General features: G+C 39.8%; 1 protein-coding gene across 10 annotated transcripts in view; it reads left to right on the top strand.

Annotated features, from left to right (window-relative positions):
* fggy (FGGY carbohydrate kinase domain containing) overlaps window positions 1–17,120 on the top strand; it is a 369,292-nt gene that overhangs the window by 141,553 nt on the left and 210,619 nt on the right. For all 10 annotated transcript variants that reach the window (XM_087990626.1, XM_087990634.1, XM_087990630.1 and 7 more), the window contains one exon: window positions 16,050–16,165. In XM_087990626.1, coding sequence (XP_087846752.1) covers window positions 16,050–16,165 — 116 coding nt within the window. The remainder of the gene's footprint in view (window positions 1–16,049; window positions 16,166–17,120) is intronic.

Here is a 17,120-nt window from a genome sequence, read left to right as displayed (position 1 = left end):
ATACTGTCATTACTTCAATAAGAACATGATCAGTTCGTGGGCAGTGTCAGCTTCATGCAAAATGGTCTTTAAATCATCGTGCAAGATCAGATTATATTTGATGTGACTTATTTTGAAATTTCCTTGTACTTTGCGCTGGATTAACAAACTATTTATTTTGTGCTGAAAGTACCAGTAGGATTTCAACCTCCAGAACTTTAAAATGTGAAACTTTAAAATGTGAAAGTTCAAACACTATATGGATGATTATCAAATCTGTTGCGAAATGCAGCAGACAACCAATGAGTAAAATGGGCCTAGATTTTCTAGAATTTGGAAGAATGGCAGAAAACACCTCTAAAATTCTTAATAGATTGAGGAGGTTTGATGCTGAGAGGCTATTTCCACTGGCCATATAGTATAGAAAAAGGGGTCACTGTGATGGGACAAAAGGACATTACATCGGAATAGTAGATTAACCATGTTGGACTCAGAGACTGAATTTTCAAAATCTTCTAATCGAGTGTCTGTCAATGTTTCATTAATCAATATATTCAAGAAGCAACCAATAAATTTGAGCAGTGAAGGAATCTTGAAATATGGGGATAGAACGGAAAGTGGATTTGTTGTAGAAATGCAGTCACACCCTTAATGAATGGCAAAGCAGACTCGAAGCCTATCACTGCTTTTCTAATTCATTTATGTCTCTATTCTAGTGCACAACAAACCCAACTTTACAATATTATAACAAACGTTAATAAAGTACTTGAATAAACTTCCATTTTAATATTATATTTGTACCAATTCAGTCACTGTGTCAACCATATGTCAGCCCACGATCACTTCCTGTTTTTCTCTTTGTCACGTAAGAAGCTATTTGATGACTGAGAAATGGACAACTGTATTTGGCTAATTAGCAAGAAGGCTCCTGCGAAAAGTACATTATGCATTCATTATTTATGAGGCCAAACTTAATAAAATGGCCCTTTACTTGCCTAATGGGGAATAGTGACAGATTCCTTGAAAACAGAGCTGACTTTGGCTTGAAGCCAAAGGACAGTATTTCCTTACTTATTTCCAGACAGACCATTTTGAAATGGTGAATAATTAAATCAACTAACTCCAGTCTTTAATGTGTGCACCCTGTTCATCAAACAGTCCCAGATATTTTAATAGCTTTGCTGTCATAAACTCGTACAACTTCAAAAAACAGAAAATATTATTTGATTAATTTCGTGCAATCAATCAGATTTCACAGCTGTCTGGAATTTAATACATCCTTCAACAAGACTGAAAAAGCTGTCAGTCCCAATGTGATATTTCTACATTTACTGTTTTTCACCTTTATTATAAGGCAAACATCAGAAGTCCAGTATCTATTATGTTAGACTAAATGATTTAATAATAACCTAAAACAGGTCATAAAATGAGTCATGACGTTCTGAAGTCTTGCTAATGTAATATTATAAAATGGTCATTTAGTAGCGCAGAATTCAAGTACTCATTTTGCACTCATGAGGGCAATTCGTAACAATACCACTTTCAAGGGAAAAACCAACATTTATATTCTGAAAAGAGAACACTGTTCGGTGGCAAACAGACACTGATTGGTCAATGCAGTCTCATGGAGAATATATCGGTTAATGATAATTAACAGTTAACTGCCAGTCCTTGCTTAAATTTTAAACGCAGACAAATTGACTCGGATTGGTCAAGGCATTGCTTTGAGAAATACACCAGTGATGCCTGTCACCTGTTTTGCTGAGGTGAAACAGACACAGTGCATGTACATGCTCTTTTTGTTTGTGAAAAATAGGGCCCTGTAAATTAAGATATGTAGTTTCCAGCACATGGATGTGCCCCACACTGACTGACAATCCTGAATTGGTTATCAACATAATTCTTTGCACACTTAGGATTATCACCATATGTTGTCCAATTGCAGAAAGAAAGTATCTCATATAATTAATAACCTTCAATAATTAGGTATCTGTGTAATGACTTATAAGAGACAGGGGATCTCTCTGCTTCACATCATTTTGTAAGGCCAGATATGATCTGGGGTATGCTGGGTATCTTTCATTAAATGTAAGAGTATGTTCACAATATAGCTCTTTTGCTACATGCTTTTAATACTACAATAATAACTGAAGCATTATACATCGCCTGATGAACACATCAGTGTTTCACGGGGAACAGTCATTTAGATCCTGATGAGTGGAGCTTATAATGACAGTTAACTCTTTCAGGAACTGACTGCCTTATAAACAATGGTTTTTCAAAAAGGCCTTTTTTAAGATGGATTTATAACTATATGATAAAAGTCAGAGAAAATGGAGTTAGTGGATAAGTAGCAAAATGGGCAGGAAAATGGCTACAAAAAGAGATAGACTGGGAGAAAATGGGAAGTATTGAATCACAAGGATTAGCTGGAACCACTTGATCAGAATTTACGTCAATGGTTTGTACTCGAATCCAAAGTATAATTTAAAAATTTGCTCGCAACCTCTGCTGCAGACTTAATACCGAGGAAGACTACAAAAATAAATATAAGGAAAAGTTAATAAAACTCCTAAAAGAGTGTGTGATTAGAAAACTAATTTCAGATTGGTTAAGTTGTAGAAAGGAGGCCACTTACTCCTTAAAGAAACAGATTGCAAAAAGGATAAAGGAGCAGAGGTTAGCTAGGGATGTATATTACTATGTTATTAAAAGTAGCATTGGGGTTTAATATAGCCAATAAAAAATTGTAACCTCGCCTCTGTAACTTCTTACTAGGAGATAAATGTTTGAAGGATGCAACCTTGGCCCTTCCCATGATAAGGTTTCTCTTCTGTATGGTGATCCTGAAGGATGTGTGCTCTCCACATTTTAACACACTAATGAAGTTTCTGAGGACTCCTCCATTTTGAAGCTCCCATTTTAGTGACCCACGTCTATTACAGTGATTCATGGTTGTAGATATTCACATTCTTCATACCACCTGATCCAGTTCACACACAGTCTCTTAATTGGCTGACAGCCAGAAGATTGTTAGATTCTGGGGGGTGTGATCACAGTTAACTAAGTATAGGCAGTCAACCGTTTGCAAGGAATTTTCAGATAATTTTTTGAGTTTCTTAAGAAATAGCAAATGAGATATTAAGTGTTAGTTAATTAGATCAGATGTTAAGCATATGATTGTGATAACTGAGGATGGTTCACTAATACCAGAGAACAACCAGATTGTTTGTGCAAAATGTGTCAGTTTCATTAAAGTTGTGAAAGCAGTATCCTGCTGTCTAACCGAAATGTTAGGGATCTCTTCCCTAGGTTTTCCACCTCCTCTTCTTGTCCATCTTTCATCCAGAGAAGTTAGCTCCCTGCTGAAGACAGCCACCCACAAAGACTGCCTGATGAGGACTGTCCCCTACCCCTGGGTACTTGTTGATATATCCTGCTTCTAGGGACTGGTTCAATATGCTGTGCCAAATAGGTGGAAGCTACTCATGATGCTGGAATAAATGTTGCGCAGCTTTATCTAAGGGTTAGTTTGTCATTCTTTCAAAGAACAGAAACTTATTTTCTCAAGCAATGCATTGATGATAATTACATATGGAGCCAGGTGAATTGTTGATGCTAGTTCAGTGGCCATCGTGACCTCAGTGATTGTTGTGACCTTTTCCTTTATTTTAATATGATTGAAATTCAGCAAGCTGATTACTGCAGTAACAGCAGTTAAATGAAATCTCATGCTACACATTAAATATTAGGAAAATTCAGTTTTAAATGGACCGTAATTTCCAACAGCCCCTCATTTCAGATGGAAATATCTTTCTTCACATCTCACAACTGATTCAAAACTATTTATTTTTAAAGTACAAGTTTAATTCTCTAATTTGTTGATCATGCATCACAGATAACATTCTGAAATTATTAAAACTGTTGATGTCAAACTTTGGGCAGCTATCAAACATAATTCCAACATCCTGACCAAGGGGTTGACAGATATTAGATCCTAGGTCATACGAAGTGCGCGATCCTTATTTTTGAATTTTTGTTCCATACTTTTGTTCCACTGGACCATTTTAACTAGAGGTTCTTCCGAGGCACAGGTCCTATCTTGGATTGATTTGAAGTATCAGGATAATGGGGAGATTGGGTGGCCAAATTGAGACATGACCTTAAAGGCCTTATTCTATATTGAGATATTTATTCTCTGTTATGTTATAAATTGACATGGTAACCAAAAGGTGACTTCTCATTATAATTTTTTTTTGGATTGGAAACAGAATGTAAGCTAGTCAATTATATAATATCATAACCATATTTTGTTGTTTTGGCTTCTTCATGCTGCAGCAGGTGCACATCTGGAGATATAAAAATTGTCCACTCTTCTCCCCCTCACTCCATTTTCAAACATTCTTAAGTAAATAGCTGCTCTTTCTAAGCAAAATTCAATATGACTGTGTCCTATTCCATATCTGACATCTTTATGGGCGTGGGTGATGACTAGACTACTTACTGACCCTTTATCCAATTGTTCAAGCCTTTTTTTTGGCTTTATCCCGTTTCCTGATTTCCTTTCTCTTTACATGAAGTTCTTGGATTTATCCCTCTTTTCTCTTGGTTCTGCATTAAAACTACAGTGCCAACCTTTGAGGACTATTGCTGATCCACAGACGGTTAGGGTACATTCAATAGAACAACAAATTATGTTTGGACTTAGAAGTTTCTCCACCTCCCCCATCACCTGTACCCATCTTATGGATGTTTATTATTAAGTATTTCCACCCCCTGCCTCAAGCTTTAGCCTTCAATTGTCCTTTACCAAAATTCATTTTAATTTCATTTTGAACTCTTCTCACTAATACCACTTTGATCATTAAAAAAAAAAATTCTTGCTTTTCAGGCCACAATAGCCATTTTGTCAAGGAGGTGTACATATCTGAGACCCATTCTTCAGTGTACTTGCACCGTGTATTCCCTCATTTTAGTTACTTCAGATGAAACAAATCACTTCTGCATGCTTACACTAGTATCCTAACATCATGCCACACATTCTTAACTTTTGTGTGATCTTATTAAAAGTTCATAAGTTGGATGGGTTGATTACTATTATATAATTATCCTGTCTGCTTGGTCCCCTGATGTTTCGGGCGATGATCAAATCATCTAAATCTGCTCTCTTTAAAAAAAAAAGGTTGAGTTTTAAAATGTCACCAATTTCCAACAAGATCCTATATTTTGATGTATTTCTAATCTTCGTGTGGTTGAGCCCGAGAGATGATCTTGATGCGGGGGTTCTGAGGATTTGATGGAATCCAGCCTCATGTTTCCATGAATGGGGAAGTCCAAGGTTAGAGGCTGGAAATACAATGTAATCATAAATAAGGAGGAATTTCTTTACTCAGCGTGATGATAGGATGGAAGTTGCTCCTATACAGATTGATTGAGCTGAATAATACTAACACTAACATAGTGCATAAAAAAAACAAATGAATAGAAGATGTTGATCCTATGGATGATGTAACTTGCATGGAAAGAGATTCATGTGGATCATGAAGACCAGAATAGACTGGTTGGGCTGAATGTCCTGTTCCTGTGCTGTAAATTCTATGTAATTCTATGTAATTGGTAGACTGGCATCAAAGCTAGCTTACCAACAATGACAAAAATAACATGCACTTAAAATTGTTTCATATTACGGGTTTGCATCCAGGAAGTGTACCACTGGAAGCAAGCATGCAATAAAACACCCAAACATTTCAGCAGTCAAATGTAGTAAATACATCCCGGAATTGTGGTTTTTGTCTTATTGAAGCTCCAGTTGAAGCTCTCCCCTGTGGGCAAACATAAAAAATACGTTATTTACTAGGAGGTGGGGAAGGTGTGGATGAGGCTCAAACAGCAAGGCAGAGGAAAGAAAGCTCTTACTGAATGGAAGGTTGCTGATTGGAACTGTACACTCTGAAGATCACCTTGAGGGTTGGAAGATCTTCCTCTTGTCTCACATGAAGTGCAGAAATGGGCACTTGATTTGTAGAGCTAGCTAGTCCCATCTGTTTTAAAGCCAACTTTCCATGCTGTTAAAAAAAAAAGCAATGGGTTTAGGATGTCTATGGAGTCTGCATGAGAGGGAAAGTTGAATGGGTGACAGATTTACACAGGAGCTGAGGTTCCAGTTCCCAGATAGCAGGATCAGATGCAGAGAGTTAAAAAAACAGTTTGTTTGTGGATGTAGGTTTGCTCGCTGAGCTGGAAGGTTTATTTCTAGTCACCCTACTAGGTAACGTCTTTAGTAGGCCTCCAGGTGAAGAACTGCTGATGATTCCTGCTTTCTATTTATATGTTTGGGTTTCTTTGGATTGGTGATGCCATTTCCTGTGGTGGTGTCATTTCCTGTGGTGATGTCATTTCCTATTTTTTTTCTCGGGGGTTGTAGATGGCGTCGAACTTGATGTGTTTGTTGTTAGAGTTCTGGTTGGAATGCCATACTTCTAGGAATTCTTGTGCATATCTCCGTTTGTCTTGTCCTAGGATGGACATGTTGTCCCAGTCAAAGTGGTGTCCTTCCTTATCTGTATGTAAGGATACTAATGAGAGAGGGTCATGTCGTTTTGTGGCTAGTTGATGTTCATGTATCCTGGTGGCTAGTTTGCTGCCAGTTTGTCCAGACAACAAGCAAAACTAATGTCATTTACAAAATACTGTGCAAGATCTGTAACAAACAGTACATTGGACAAACAGTTTGTTTGTAGCAGGCTAGGCCTCATCCTATCCTGAGGCACGTTCCCACTTAGAATATATTTGCCAATCATGCATGCTCATTAGTATAGAACTTCATGTAATTACATTTTCCTTCAAGATAATCAGTTCGCAAGAATGTCAATGTATTGCTCACATGCAAGTCGATCTCAGTGAGTTGGTGGTGTAGGATTTTGAATTCATCTACAACATTTCAAATATCTTCACTGATAGTGACATTGGACAATATCCTTTACACTAGGAGAAAGTGAGGACTGCAGATGCTGTGGATCAGAGTCGAGAGTGTGGTGCTGGAAAAGCACAGCAGGTCAGGCAGTATCCGAGGAGCAGGAGATTCGATGTTTCAGGCATTAGCTCTTCATCAGGAATGAGGCTTGTGGCCGGCGGGAGGCTGAGAGATTAATGGGAGAGAGGGTAGGATTGGGGGTAAGGTAGCTGAGAATGCGATTGGTAGATGAAGGTAGGGGAGAAGGTGATAGGTCGGAGAGGAGGGTGGAGTGGATAGATGGGAAAGGTGATGGACAGGTTGGGAGGGCGGTGCCAGGTTGGAGGCTTAGGACTGGGATAATGTGGAGGGAGGGGAAATTAGGAAATTGGTGAAATCCACATTGATCCCGTGTGGTTGCAGGGTCCCAAGGTGAAATATGAGGTGTTCTTCCTCCAGGTGTCGGGTGGTTAGGGAGTGGTGATGGAGGAGGCCCAGGACTTCCATATCCTTGATGGAGTGGGAGGGAGAGTTGAAGTGTTCAGCCATGGGTCGGTGGGGTTGGTTGGTTGGTGCGGGTGTCCCAGAGATGTTCTCTGAAATGATCTGCAAGTTGGCGTCCTGTCTCCCCGACATAGAGGAGACCACATTGGGTGCAACGGATACAGTAGGTGACATTGATGGAGGTACAGGTAAATTTCTGTCATATGTGGAAGGTTCCTTTGGGGCCTTTGACGGAGGTGAGGGGGCAAGTGTGGACACAGGTTTTGTACTTCTTGCGGTGGCAGGGGAAGGTGCTGGGAGTAGGGTGTGGGCTGGTGGGGTCTTGGATCTGACGAAGGAGTCGTGGAGGGAATGGCCTGTCCGGAATGTTGATAGGGATGGGGAGGGAAATATATCTCTGGTGGTGGGTCCTTTTGTAGATGACGGAAGTAGCGGAGGATGATGTAATGATTATGGAGATTGGTATGATGGAAGGTGAGGGTTCTGTCCTTGTTGTGTTTGGAGGGGTGGGGTTCAAGGGCAGAGATGTGGAAGTGGAGGAGATGTGCTAGAGGCCATCGTTGACCACATGGGAGGGGAAATTGAGATCTTGGAAGAAGAAGGCCATCTGGGATTTCCTAAGGTGAAATTGGTCATCCTGGAAATAGATGCGGTCGCGGAGGAGGAATTGGGAATTAGGGATGGTGTTTTTTACAGGAGGCAGACTACAGGAGGAGGAGTAGTCTGGGTAGCTGTGGGAGTTGGTGGGCTTGTAGTAGATGTCCGTGGTTAGTTGCTTGCCGGAATCGATTGCTCAATATCCTTTACATTGCAGAGCAGGGACAAACGAGTATACAATTCAATACCACCATGTCTTCTAGAATGGTAGGTAGACCAATACAAATGTAAACATTTAGCAAAGGAGGAATGCAAATGCTCTATGTTATTTAATCTGGAATAAAGAGATGTCTCAACTCCCTTGTATACATTAATGCACGCAAATCATAAACTGTCAATGCATTCACCCCTCTGACCGTGCTAGCCTCACTAGATAATGACATGGAGGTGCCACTGTTGGACTGGGGTGGACAAAGTTAAAAATCACACGACACCAGATTATAGGCTAACAGGTTTATTTGCAAGTACAAGCTTTCGGAATGCTGTTGCTTGGTCAGGGAGCTAATGGAGCAGGATCATAGGACACAACGTTTATACCAAAAGATCATAGTGCCATGCACTGATTCAATATATTGAACAAACCTAGATTGCTGTTAAGTCTTTCATCTTTTAGAATGGGTTGCAGGTTTTGATTCATTAATATGTAAGTCCGAGAACTTCTTTCAAGTCATATTCCGGAGATAGCTTAAGGTTTTATTAAGATAAAGGTAACATCTCAGCTCAGACAATGCATTAAAGGTGTGAGGTTAGAGTGTGTATGTATTCCAGTCTTGAGTCAGACTGGGCGTTCTAGTTCCAAAGTCGGAATTTATAAAATGTCACATGGATTATAAAAAATATTGACTGCCTACAGATTGGGTGCTATTTGAACAAAATAGAATGTATCTGCAAGTACAATTTTCAAATGCAAATTCCCCTCATACACTTGAAAGAAGTTCTGGGATTTACATATTAATGAATCAAATGCAACCCATTCTAAAAGATGGAAGATCTAACAGCAATATGGGTTTGTTCAATATATTGCATCAATGTATGACACTATGATCCTTTGCTATAAATTCTGTGTCCTATGATTCTACTCCATTAACTACCTCATGAAGGAGCTGTGCTCTGAAAGCTTGTACTACCAAATAAACTGTTGGACTATAACGTAGTGTCATGTGATTTTCACTAAATAATGACGATGCAAAAGTGAGTAAAGTGAAACCAAAAGTGAGTAAAGTAAAATACCTCCCCTATCAGAGACACACTTTTCCTGTCCAGTTCCACTGCCAATAACATAAGACCTAGCAAGTGCAAGAAAGTGTTCTCAAAGTTAAATTTCATTTGTAAATACTTAACGTTATTTACAAATGAAATTTACCTTTGAGAACACTTTTTTGCACTTGCTATGTATTATGTTATTGGCATTGGAACTGGATAGGAAAAGTGTGTCCCTGATAGGGGAGGTTATTTTACAGTCCGCCCTACCTGCTGCATTGCCATCTAATGGCAGGTTTCACCACTGAAACGGTTCCACTGTCATGTGATCATATGTGCCTTCTTTGCACGATGTTGGCACTTTAAATTTTAATTTTAATTGCAAGAGAGTGAAAATGATGCTACGAGAAAAAAAGCTCCTCAATGTGTGCATTAGTGACATCTTGGAGATATTTCCCCCTATTTATCTCTTTATCCCACCATGCCTTCCCTCCTCTACATTTTTGTCAAGAGTTGGAGTGGAATGATAATTTCCAAGGATATCAACTTGTGCCACCAAAAATGGGCATGGGTTTCAATATTTTATCGTCTTCCTATGGTAACTCATAAGTCATCTGTGCAGGTCAGTAATTCATTGGCATTTGACATTACTATTGTTTTTACATATTGATGTGCTGTGGCAACATTGCCATAATTGAATTGAGTAGGATAGCTGGGTGGCTTGGTGGCTCAGTGGTTGGCATGCAGCCTCACAACACCAAGTTCATTGAATTCAGTTCCAGCCTCCAGCGCCTGTCTGTGTGGAGTTTACACATTCTCCCTGTGTCTGCATGGCTTTCCTCCAGGTGCTCCAGCTTCTTCCCACAGTCCAAAGTTGTGCAGGTTAGGTGGATTGGTCATGCTTAATTGTCCATTGTACTTAGGGATGTGCAGGCTAAATGGAATAGCCATAGAAAATGCAGGCTTACAGGGATAGGGTGCAGGTGAGGGATTCTGGGTGGAATGCTCCTCAGAGGGTTGATGTGGTCTCAATGAGCTGAAGGGCGGGTTTCTACAATTCTATTTCATTGGGAGCAATTACTTTGCTAGGGTGTTTTAGGGCAGAATGATATGCTGGAGCAGGAAAAGGTCATTTTGTTTCCGGTCTTCGATTGCATTAATTTTTCTGCTGCTATCGTGTGGGGAGTGACACTATCATGACAGATGTGGGCGACTGCTAATGACTGTACTTACCCATTAAAAACTAAGCTGCATTTTGAAAATATATTTTGCCAGCTTTCAACTATAACATATTGTCAGCAAAGAAACTGCAATCTACAATTTACTAAACCATATGCAAAAACAAAACACAGCAATGCATTTGTCAGGAATAAGTTGTGCTGATTGCTGCAGAACCTTTTAACACACTTTATGAAGCATGTGTTGACTTGTCTGGAACATACATTTTTATAAAGAATAGCATTTTACTTTGCAGGTGCAACATATAGCACCTCAGTCTGTTTAAAATTAGGAAACAAATTATTGCAATTATTTGGCATTCCACTGTGCACTTCTGGTTTATTTTGGGAGCTGCTAACGCACTGATAGAAGAACTGACACTTTGCAAAAAATGGTGCTGGAATGTGATAACTTCCAGTCACAGCCAGAAATGGAATCTGATTACCCTTCTGTACTGACATAAAAATCCATGAAAATTACAAGTTTTCATTTCAGGATGTACAAATCTGTTTATCAATAAGCGTTGTTTACTTTCTGACCTTGACTCAGCTCGCACTAGTTACTGTTTACTGTTTCACAATTTGTTCTACAATAGTATTTTTTATTTTTTTCTCTTATCTTGATTCATTCTTCCACTCCCACCCACATTCTTCTCAGAGGAGTAAACCTGATGAGAGACCAAAAGAGGGATTTAAACATCGAGGCAAGGAGCATGACTGGGGGATGGTCAATGAATACTTTTCATTGTTACCTACAACGTAGATGATGCCCAGGCCATTTTAACAAAGCAGGAAACTCAGACACGAGAAAAAGTTTAAAATTGATGAGGAGGTGATATTGGATAAGCTGTTCGTCCTTAAAGTTAAGGCACCTGGACCAGATGCAATATATTCAAGGATATTGAAGGAAGTGAGAATGGCAACTGCTAAGGCATTACCAATACTCTATTTAACTTCACTGAATTAGTGGGTGGTGCTGAAGGATTGTTTTCTCTTGGAAGGGAAAAGAGGGGATTTGATAGGAATTTTCAAAATCATGATGGGTTTGAACACAGTGGTTTGGGAGAAACATTTCCCAATTGTAAATGGATCAAGAACCAAAGGGCTTAGTTTTAAAATGCTTTATGAAAGAAGTAAATGAGATGAGGTCCCGGAAGACTGGAGTGTAGCGAATGTTGTGCCACTATTCAAGAAGGGCTGCAAAGAAAAGCCCGGGAACTATAGATCAGTAAGCTTAACATCTGTGGTGGGTGATTCTGTGGTGAGAAGATTCTGAGAAAGGGTTTGATTAGAAGTAGTCAACATGGCTTTATGAGTGGGAGATCATGTTCAAGTTCTCTGACAAAGTGACCAGAAAGGTTGACAAGGACAGGTGGTGGATGTAATCGATATGGATTTCATTAAGGCCTTTGATAAGGTTCCACATGGTAGGCTGCTCTGGAAGGTTAGACCACATGGAATCCAGGGCGAGCTGGCAAACTGGATACAAAATGGACTTGTTTGTCGGAAGCAGAGGGAAGTATCCTTGTTGCACTGGAGGCCTGTGACTAGTGGGGTCCCTCAGGGGTTGGTGCTGTGCCCATTGCTGTTTGTTATCTATATCAGTGATTTGGATGAGAATGTACAAGGCATGATTAGTAAGTTTGCTAATTAAATTAAAATAGGCTGTATCATGGACAGTGAGGAAAGTTCTCAGAAATTGCAGCAGGACATTCATTAGCTGGGGAAGTGGGCTAAGAAATGGCAAATGGAGTTTAATATAGATAAGTGTGAGGGCTTGTATTTTGGAAAGTCAAATCAAGGTAGGGGTTTCATGGCGAGTGGGAGGGCCTTAAGGAGTGTAGTGGAACAGAGGGATCTTGGAATTCAGGTTCATAGTTCTCTGAAAGTGGAGTCACAGGTAGACAGGGCAGTGAAGAAGGCTTTTGGCACACTGGCCTTTATCAGTCAGGGCATTGAGTATAGAAGTTGGGAAGTTATGTTGCAGTTGTACAGGACATTGGTGAGGCCGTGCTTAGAGTATTGTGTTCCGTTTTGGTCACCTTGTTATAGGGAGGTTGTAATTAAACTGGAAAGAGTGCAGAAAAAATGTACAAGTATGTTGCCAGGACTCAAGGGTCTGAGTTATAGGGAGAGGTTGGACAATTTAGGACCTTTTCTTTAGAGTGTAAGAGACTGAGGGGGTCCTTATAGAAGTGTATAAGATGATGAATGTACTCTATCTTTTTCCCAGGGTTGGGGAATTGAGGACTAGTGGGCATCAGTTTGAGGTTAGTGGAAAAGAATAAAAGGGAACCTGCTAGGCAAGGTTTTTACACAGAGGGTGGTACGGATATGGAAAGAGCTGCCAGCGGAAGTGGTTGAGCCAGCTAGATTAACAACATTTAAAAGGCATTTGGACAAATACATGGATAGAAAAGGACTAGAAGGATATGGACCAAGTGCAGTGAAATGGGTTTAGCGTAGATGGACATTTTGGTCGGCATGGACCAGTTTGGGCCAAAGCGCCTGTCTCCATACTGTAGGATTCTATGACTCCATGACACAGTTTGAATCATCAAACATTCATCATATGAAATACAGAAAATAGTGCCAACTGATTGACGATAATAGCATTCACTCTCAAATAGAAGGATAACTGGAAAATGTGTACGAGTTTGTGTCGATGATTTTAATTAACTAGCAAAAGCATAGTAACAAGATCGTCAAAATTCATTTTGTATCAAATCGTCCATCTGGTAAGTAAAATTGAGATTCTGATAAAGTTTTGTGTTCCTCAGAATTATTACAGATGTTTGTGATTGGTCTTTTTCTGAAGTAAATAATCTGGGACAGTATCTCATTTAAACTGTTAGAACTAAAAAAATGGATTGCCTGTTTTTTGATTGTGAAAGGTGTGGTTCATTATTTACAACTCACTCGCACCTGTTCAAATTGGAACAGACAGAACACGATATCTGAATGCCCGGCATTTTGACTGAAATTAGGATTGGCTCAAGCACATCTGCTGTCACATTATTTCCCATGCTGCTTGCTGCCTCCGTGCAAATAGGAGAGACCAGTAGCATGATTTTCTAATCACACCAGACAGCTGCTCTTCTTAATGGGTCACTTTGTGAAAGACAGGAAATCATGGGTGATAAGAAAACATTTTGCAAAATCAGCATGGTCTTTCAGCAGGTAACAGAGGCAGCTCCTCACTTTAGTGACACTAGAGACTGTGGTCACTAAGTTGGATTCTAGGAAGAAGGCAATGTTTCCCTGGGTGAGAAAGAAACCATAAAGAAACAGCCCAAAGAGGGAATGGGATCACAGCACCGCAGAAATTAATGCCTGGAGTCTGATACCATAGATGCAGTAGCAATGTATCAAAAAATATTAGAAGCTGCACTGGAGGTCAAGATGAGTGAATGCATCCTTTCTTTCTTGTCACACCACTGATCCCTCACTTTGGTCAATACACAAGACTCATGTCATGCTTTCCAAAGCACTCCCTCATAATCAGGGCTTACACTGAACAGTCACTAGAAGATAAAGTTGCAGAAACATGCTTCTATATGGGGCATAGATGAAGATTTTGGTGGGGCAGTATACAGCAGAGTGCTGATGACTATGCACATTGAGATGCTTGGGCACTGACAGCCCTGCTGGCCCCTTTTGTCACTGTTTTGTAGCATGGAAGATTCAGGCTTAAATAAGGCAGAACGTATAACACAGAAGTTGCAATTTGATCCTTTTCTTCATTGGAGTAATCATCAACATAGTGGTGTCACTGTTGGACTGACTCAAAATGATACATTTGGTGGACATTTGGTATCAGTCTCAACTGCAACCCAGGCAAATCTACCAAATGGCTATAGTGGAAGCTCATCTGGAGGCCATAAGATCTATTGTTATCATACAGCCTGAGTTTGCACCCATTTGCTCCAGATTTTAAGTACATCAAGGGGCCCAAAAGCTCCTGCAGCACTCTGGCAATCTTTGCACAATCAGCTTACTAAGATTACTAAGGTGTCACACCTCTGGACTCTGAACTCTCACAGGGGACAGCATGTATGCTACTGCCAATGGCACTCTTTCAGTGCTCTTCTTGTTGCTGCCACCCATGCCAAAGTGGTACAGTGTGAAGTCAGTCATTGAAGGTCATTCTGAAAGGCCATCTACAGTGCCCCTTTGAAATTCAGTAGCCTTCCATCAGCCATGCTACAATCATTGGGATAGTACTGTGCATAAGCACGAGGCCAGGCAAAGACTTCTCCAGAGAGGTACAAAGGGAAAGTGCATTGAGCAGCTCATTCATTCTTGTTTGCATCACTAGATATGTGGTAATTAGAGCTGTTCTTAGACGTTACTTATTGTTGACCTCTGTTACTGGACATTAGGCAAAAAGTGTTTGAGATTGTGAATGTGTAATGGACATGAACGTGGTGATTTGTGGGTCTATATTGACATGTGGAAGTTATTTACAGAGGAAGCAGAACTCCACAGAGTGTTGTCTGACACTCTATCTAGTTTCATGGGATCCAGGATAACTTGACTATGCCTTCTTCTGTTCCTTCACTTCCAGAGTTTGCTCTTCAATTTTTACAGAATTTTGAGTGTTCCATTTCTTCTCCTTCCTGTGTACCACTTCGAGGGTCCAATAGTAGTGTCCTTCTGTGGCTATATTCCTAAACTGATTAAAAACACTTTTAGGAACCTGGCTCGCACCTTCCTGAAGAAGGGCCTGTGCCCGAAACGTCGAATCTCCTGTTCCCTGGATGCTGCCTGACCTGCTGTGCTGTTCCAGCAATAAAGTTTCAACTTTGATCTCCAGCATCTGCAGACCTCACTTTCTCCTCGCACCAACTATGCCCAGTGAGAAGTCACTAAAAATATTGCACCTTCAATTGTGGTGTGGGAACACTTAATTATGGTATGCACCGGTCTCATCTTGCAGCTGTATGCTGACTTTCCACTTTGGCTTCACATCAGCTCGTTCGTCTGTGTGACATGGTTAAGCCCTTCGGGTGCACTGAGGTGAAGACCTGTTAATGTCTTGCTTGTTCATTTGGATCGCATGGCCATGCAGAAATCAACCAATCCACTCTCAATAAGTGGTACAGCCGGGTCTGATATAACGCGATAGTTCTATTGTGCGATCTTGTATTATAAAAAAATCACGCAATAGCCATGCTATTTAAACTAATCGGGCCAGAATCACATTATAGCCAATACAAGTATGGAAAGTTTGCATTCTACAAATAATAGTCTAAATTCTTCAATCGTGTTAAAGCCAATTCACATTGAAGAAACATGCATTATAGCAGAACTTTGTGTGTTCCATTTCCAGGGTCCAGTGATGGTGTCCTTCTGTAGGAGTGCTACGTGAATCAATTTTGTGCTCTTATGATTTGGAAATTCTTAATTAAAGAATATAACTCGTTTGCATTATACTTTATCAATTATTGCATCTCTCTGTAATGTTAAATTTGAGAGTAATATATTCACATTTGTTATTGAAGTAGGCAAGTTATAATTTCCTTTGTCTTTTATTCTAGATCTCTATGTACGTTGGCGTGTAAATGGACCTATTCTGCAGAAAAAGGCTGGAGTGATTGTTTCTGGAAACGGATTGGGCTTGCAGACTTAATAGCCAACAACTACTCTAAAATAGGTATGCAATAGCAGTTGTTACCATACATGTGTTTATTTGGGTATTTTAAAATAGGATATTTTGTACTTGAGAGCTGTTTGTCATGTAATGCAGATTTGTGGCTCAGTGCTGTAGCTATATATAGTTCCTATAATCAAACAAAATTCCTAGCCTTATGCTTCAAGTATGGGAGATTCTCTGACACATTCATGTGAGATTGGTGCAGGGTCCCTCCAGTTTGCTGATTCAGAGAATATTTTCCATTAGTTTGAAAGGGCACTGGTCAGAAATATTTCAGATCTATTATTGGTTTAATAGTCCAAGATTCAAAAATCTAAGGTTCAATCATCCAACAAAAATGTACTTTTACAAATCAATATTGGCCTTTTTATGGTTTTAATACATTATTTCCATTGGTTAAAGCCTGTGATAAAGTCTGTCTCAATCAATTAAAATCTCAGTTGGAAACATACTGGCGTTCCACTTGGAATAACTGGTGTTGGTGTGATCTTACACAGTTTAACTCGTTGATTACCATTTCAAAGGCTGATTTTAACTTGTGGCTGGTGCCATGAGAACTTAATATTTGTGCATTTATATTAAGTATGTTCCTGTTCCATTAAAATTGTGCAGTTTCCACAAGAATAATCTCACTTCATTTCTGACTTGCCACTTTTAGTTACTGTCTGATGTTGTTGCCCTGGGAATAGACGTGTGCTGTGTGACATGGACAGAATTTTTGATTATGCTCATAACGTCGATTCTCCTGCTCCTCAGGTGATGCCTGACTTGTTGGGCTTTTGCAGCACTCCACTCTCGACTCTGATGTTCAGCATCTTCAGTCCTCACTTTCTCCCTGTCACAATATTGTGCTAAGATTCCTGCTCCTTGTAGTTCTTACATTCACATTGCATCCAATAAACCTTACTTCAGACCAAATTTGTGTAGTGATCCTATCTGAAATTTTAACCAAGCT

This window comes from Chiloscyllium plagiosum, unplaced genomic scaffold (assembly GCF_037043375.1).
Source record: "Chiloscyllium plagiosum isolate Xiang-an unplaced genomic scaffold, Cpla_swu_hap1 HiC_scaffold_9, whole genome shotgun sequence".
NCBI lineage: Eukaryota > Metazoa > Chordata > Chondrichthyes > Orectolobiformes > Hemiscylliidae > Chiloscyllium > Chiloscyllium plagiosum.
This window is presented reverse-complemented; position numbering and strand designations above follow the sequence as displayed.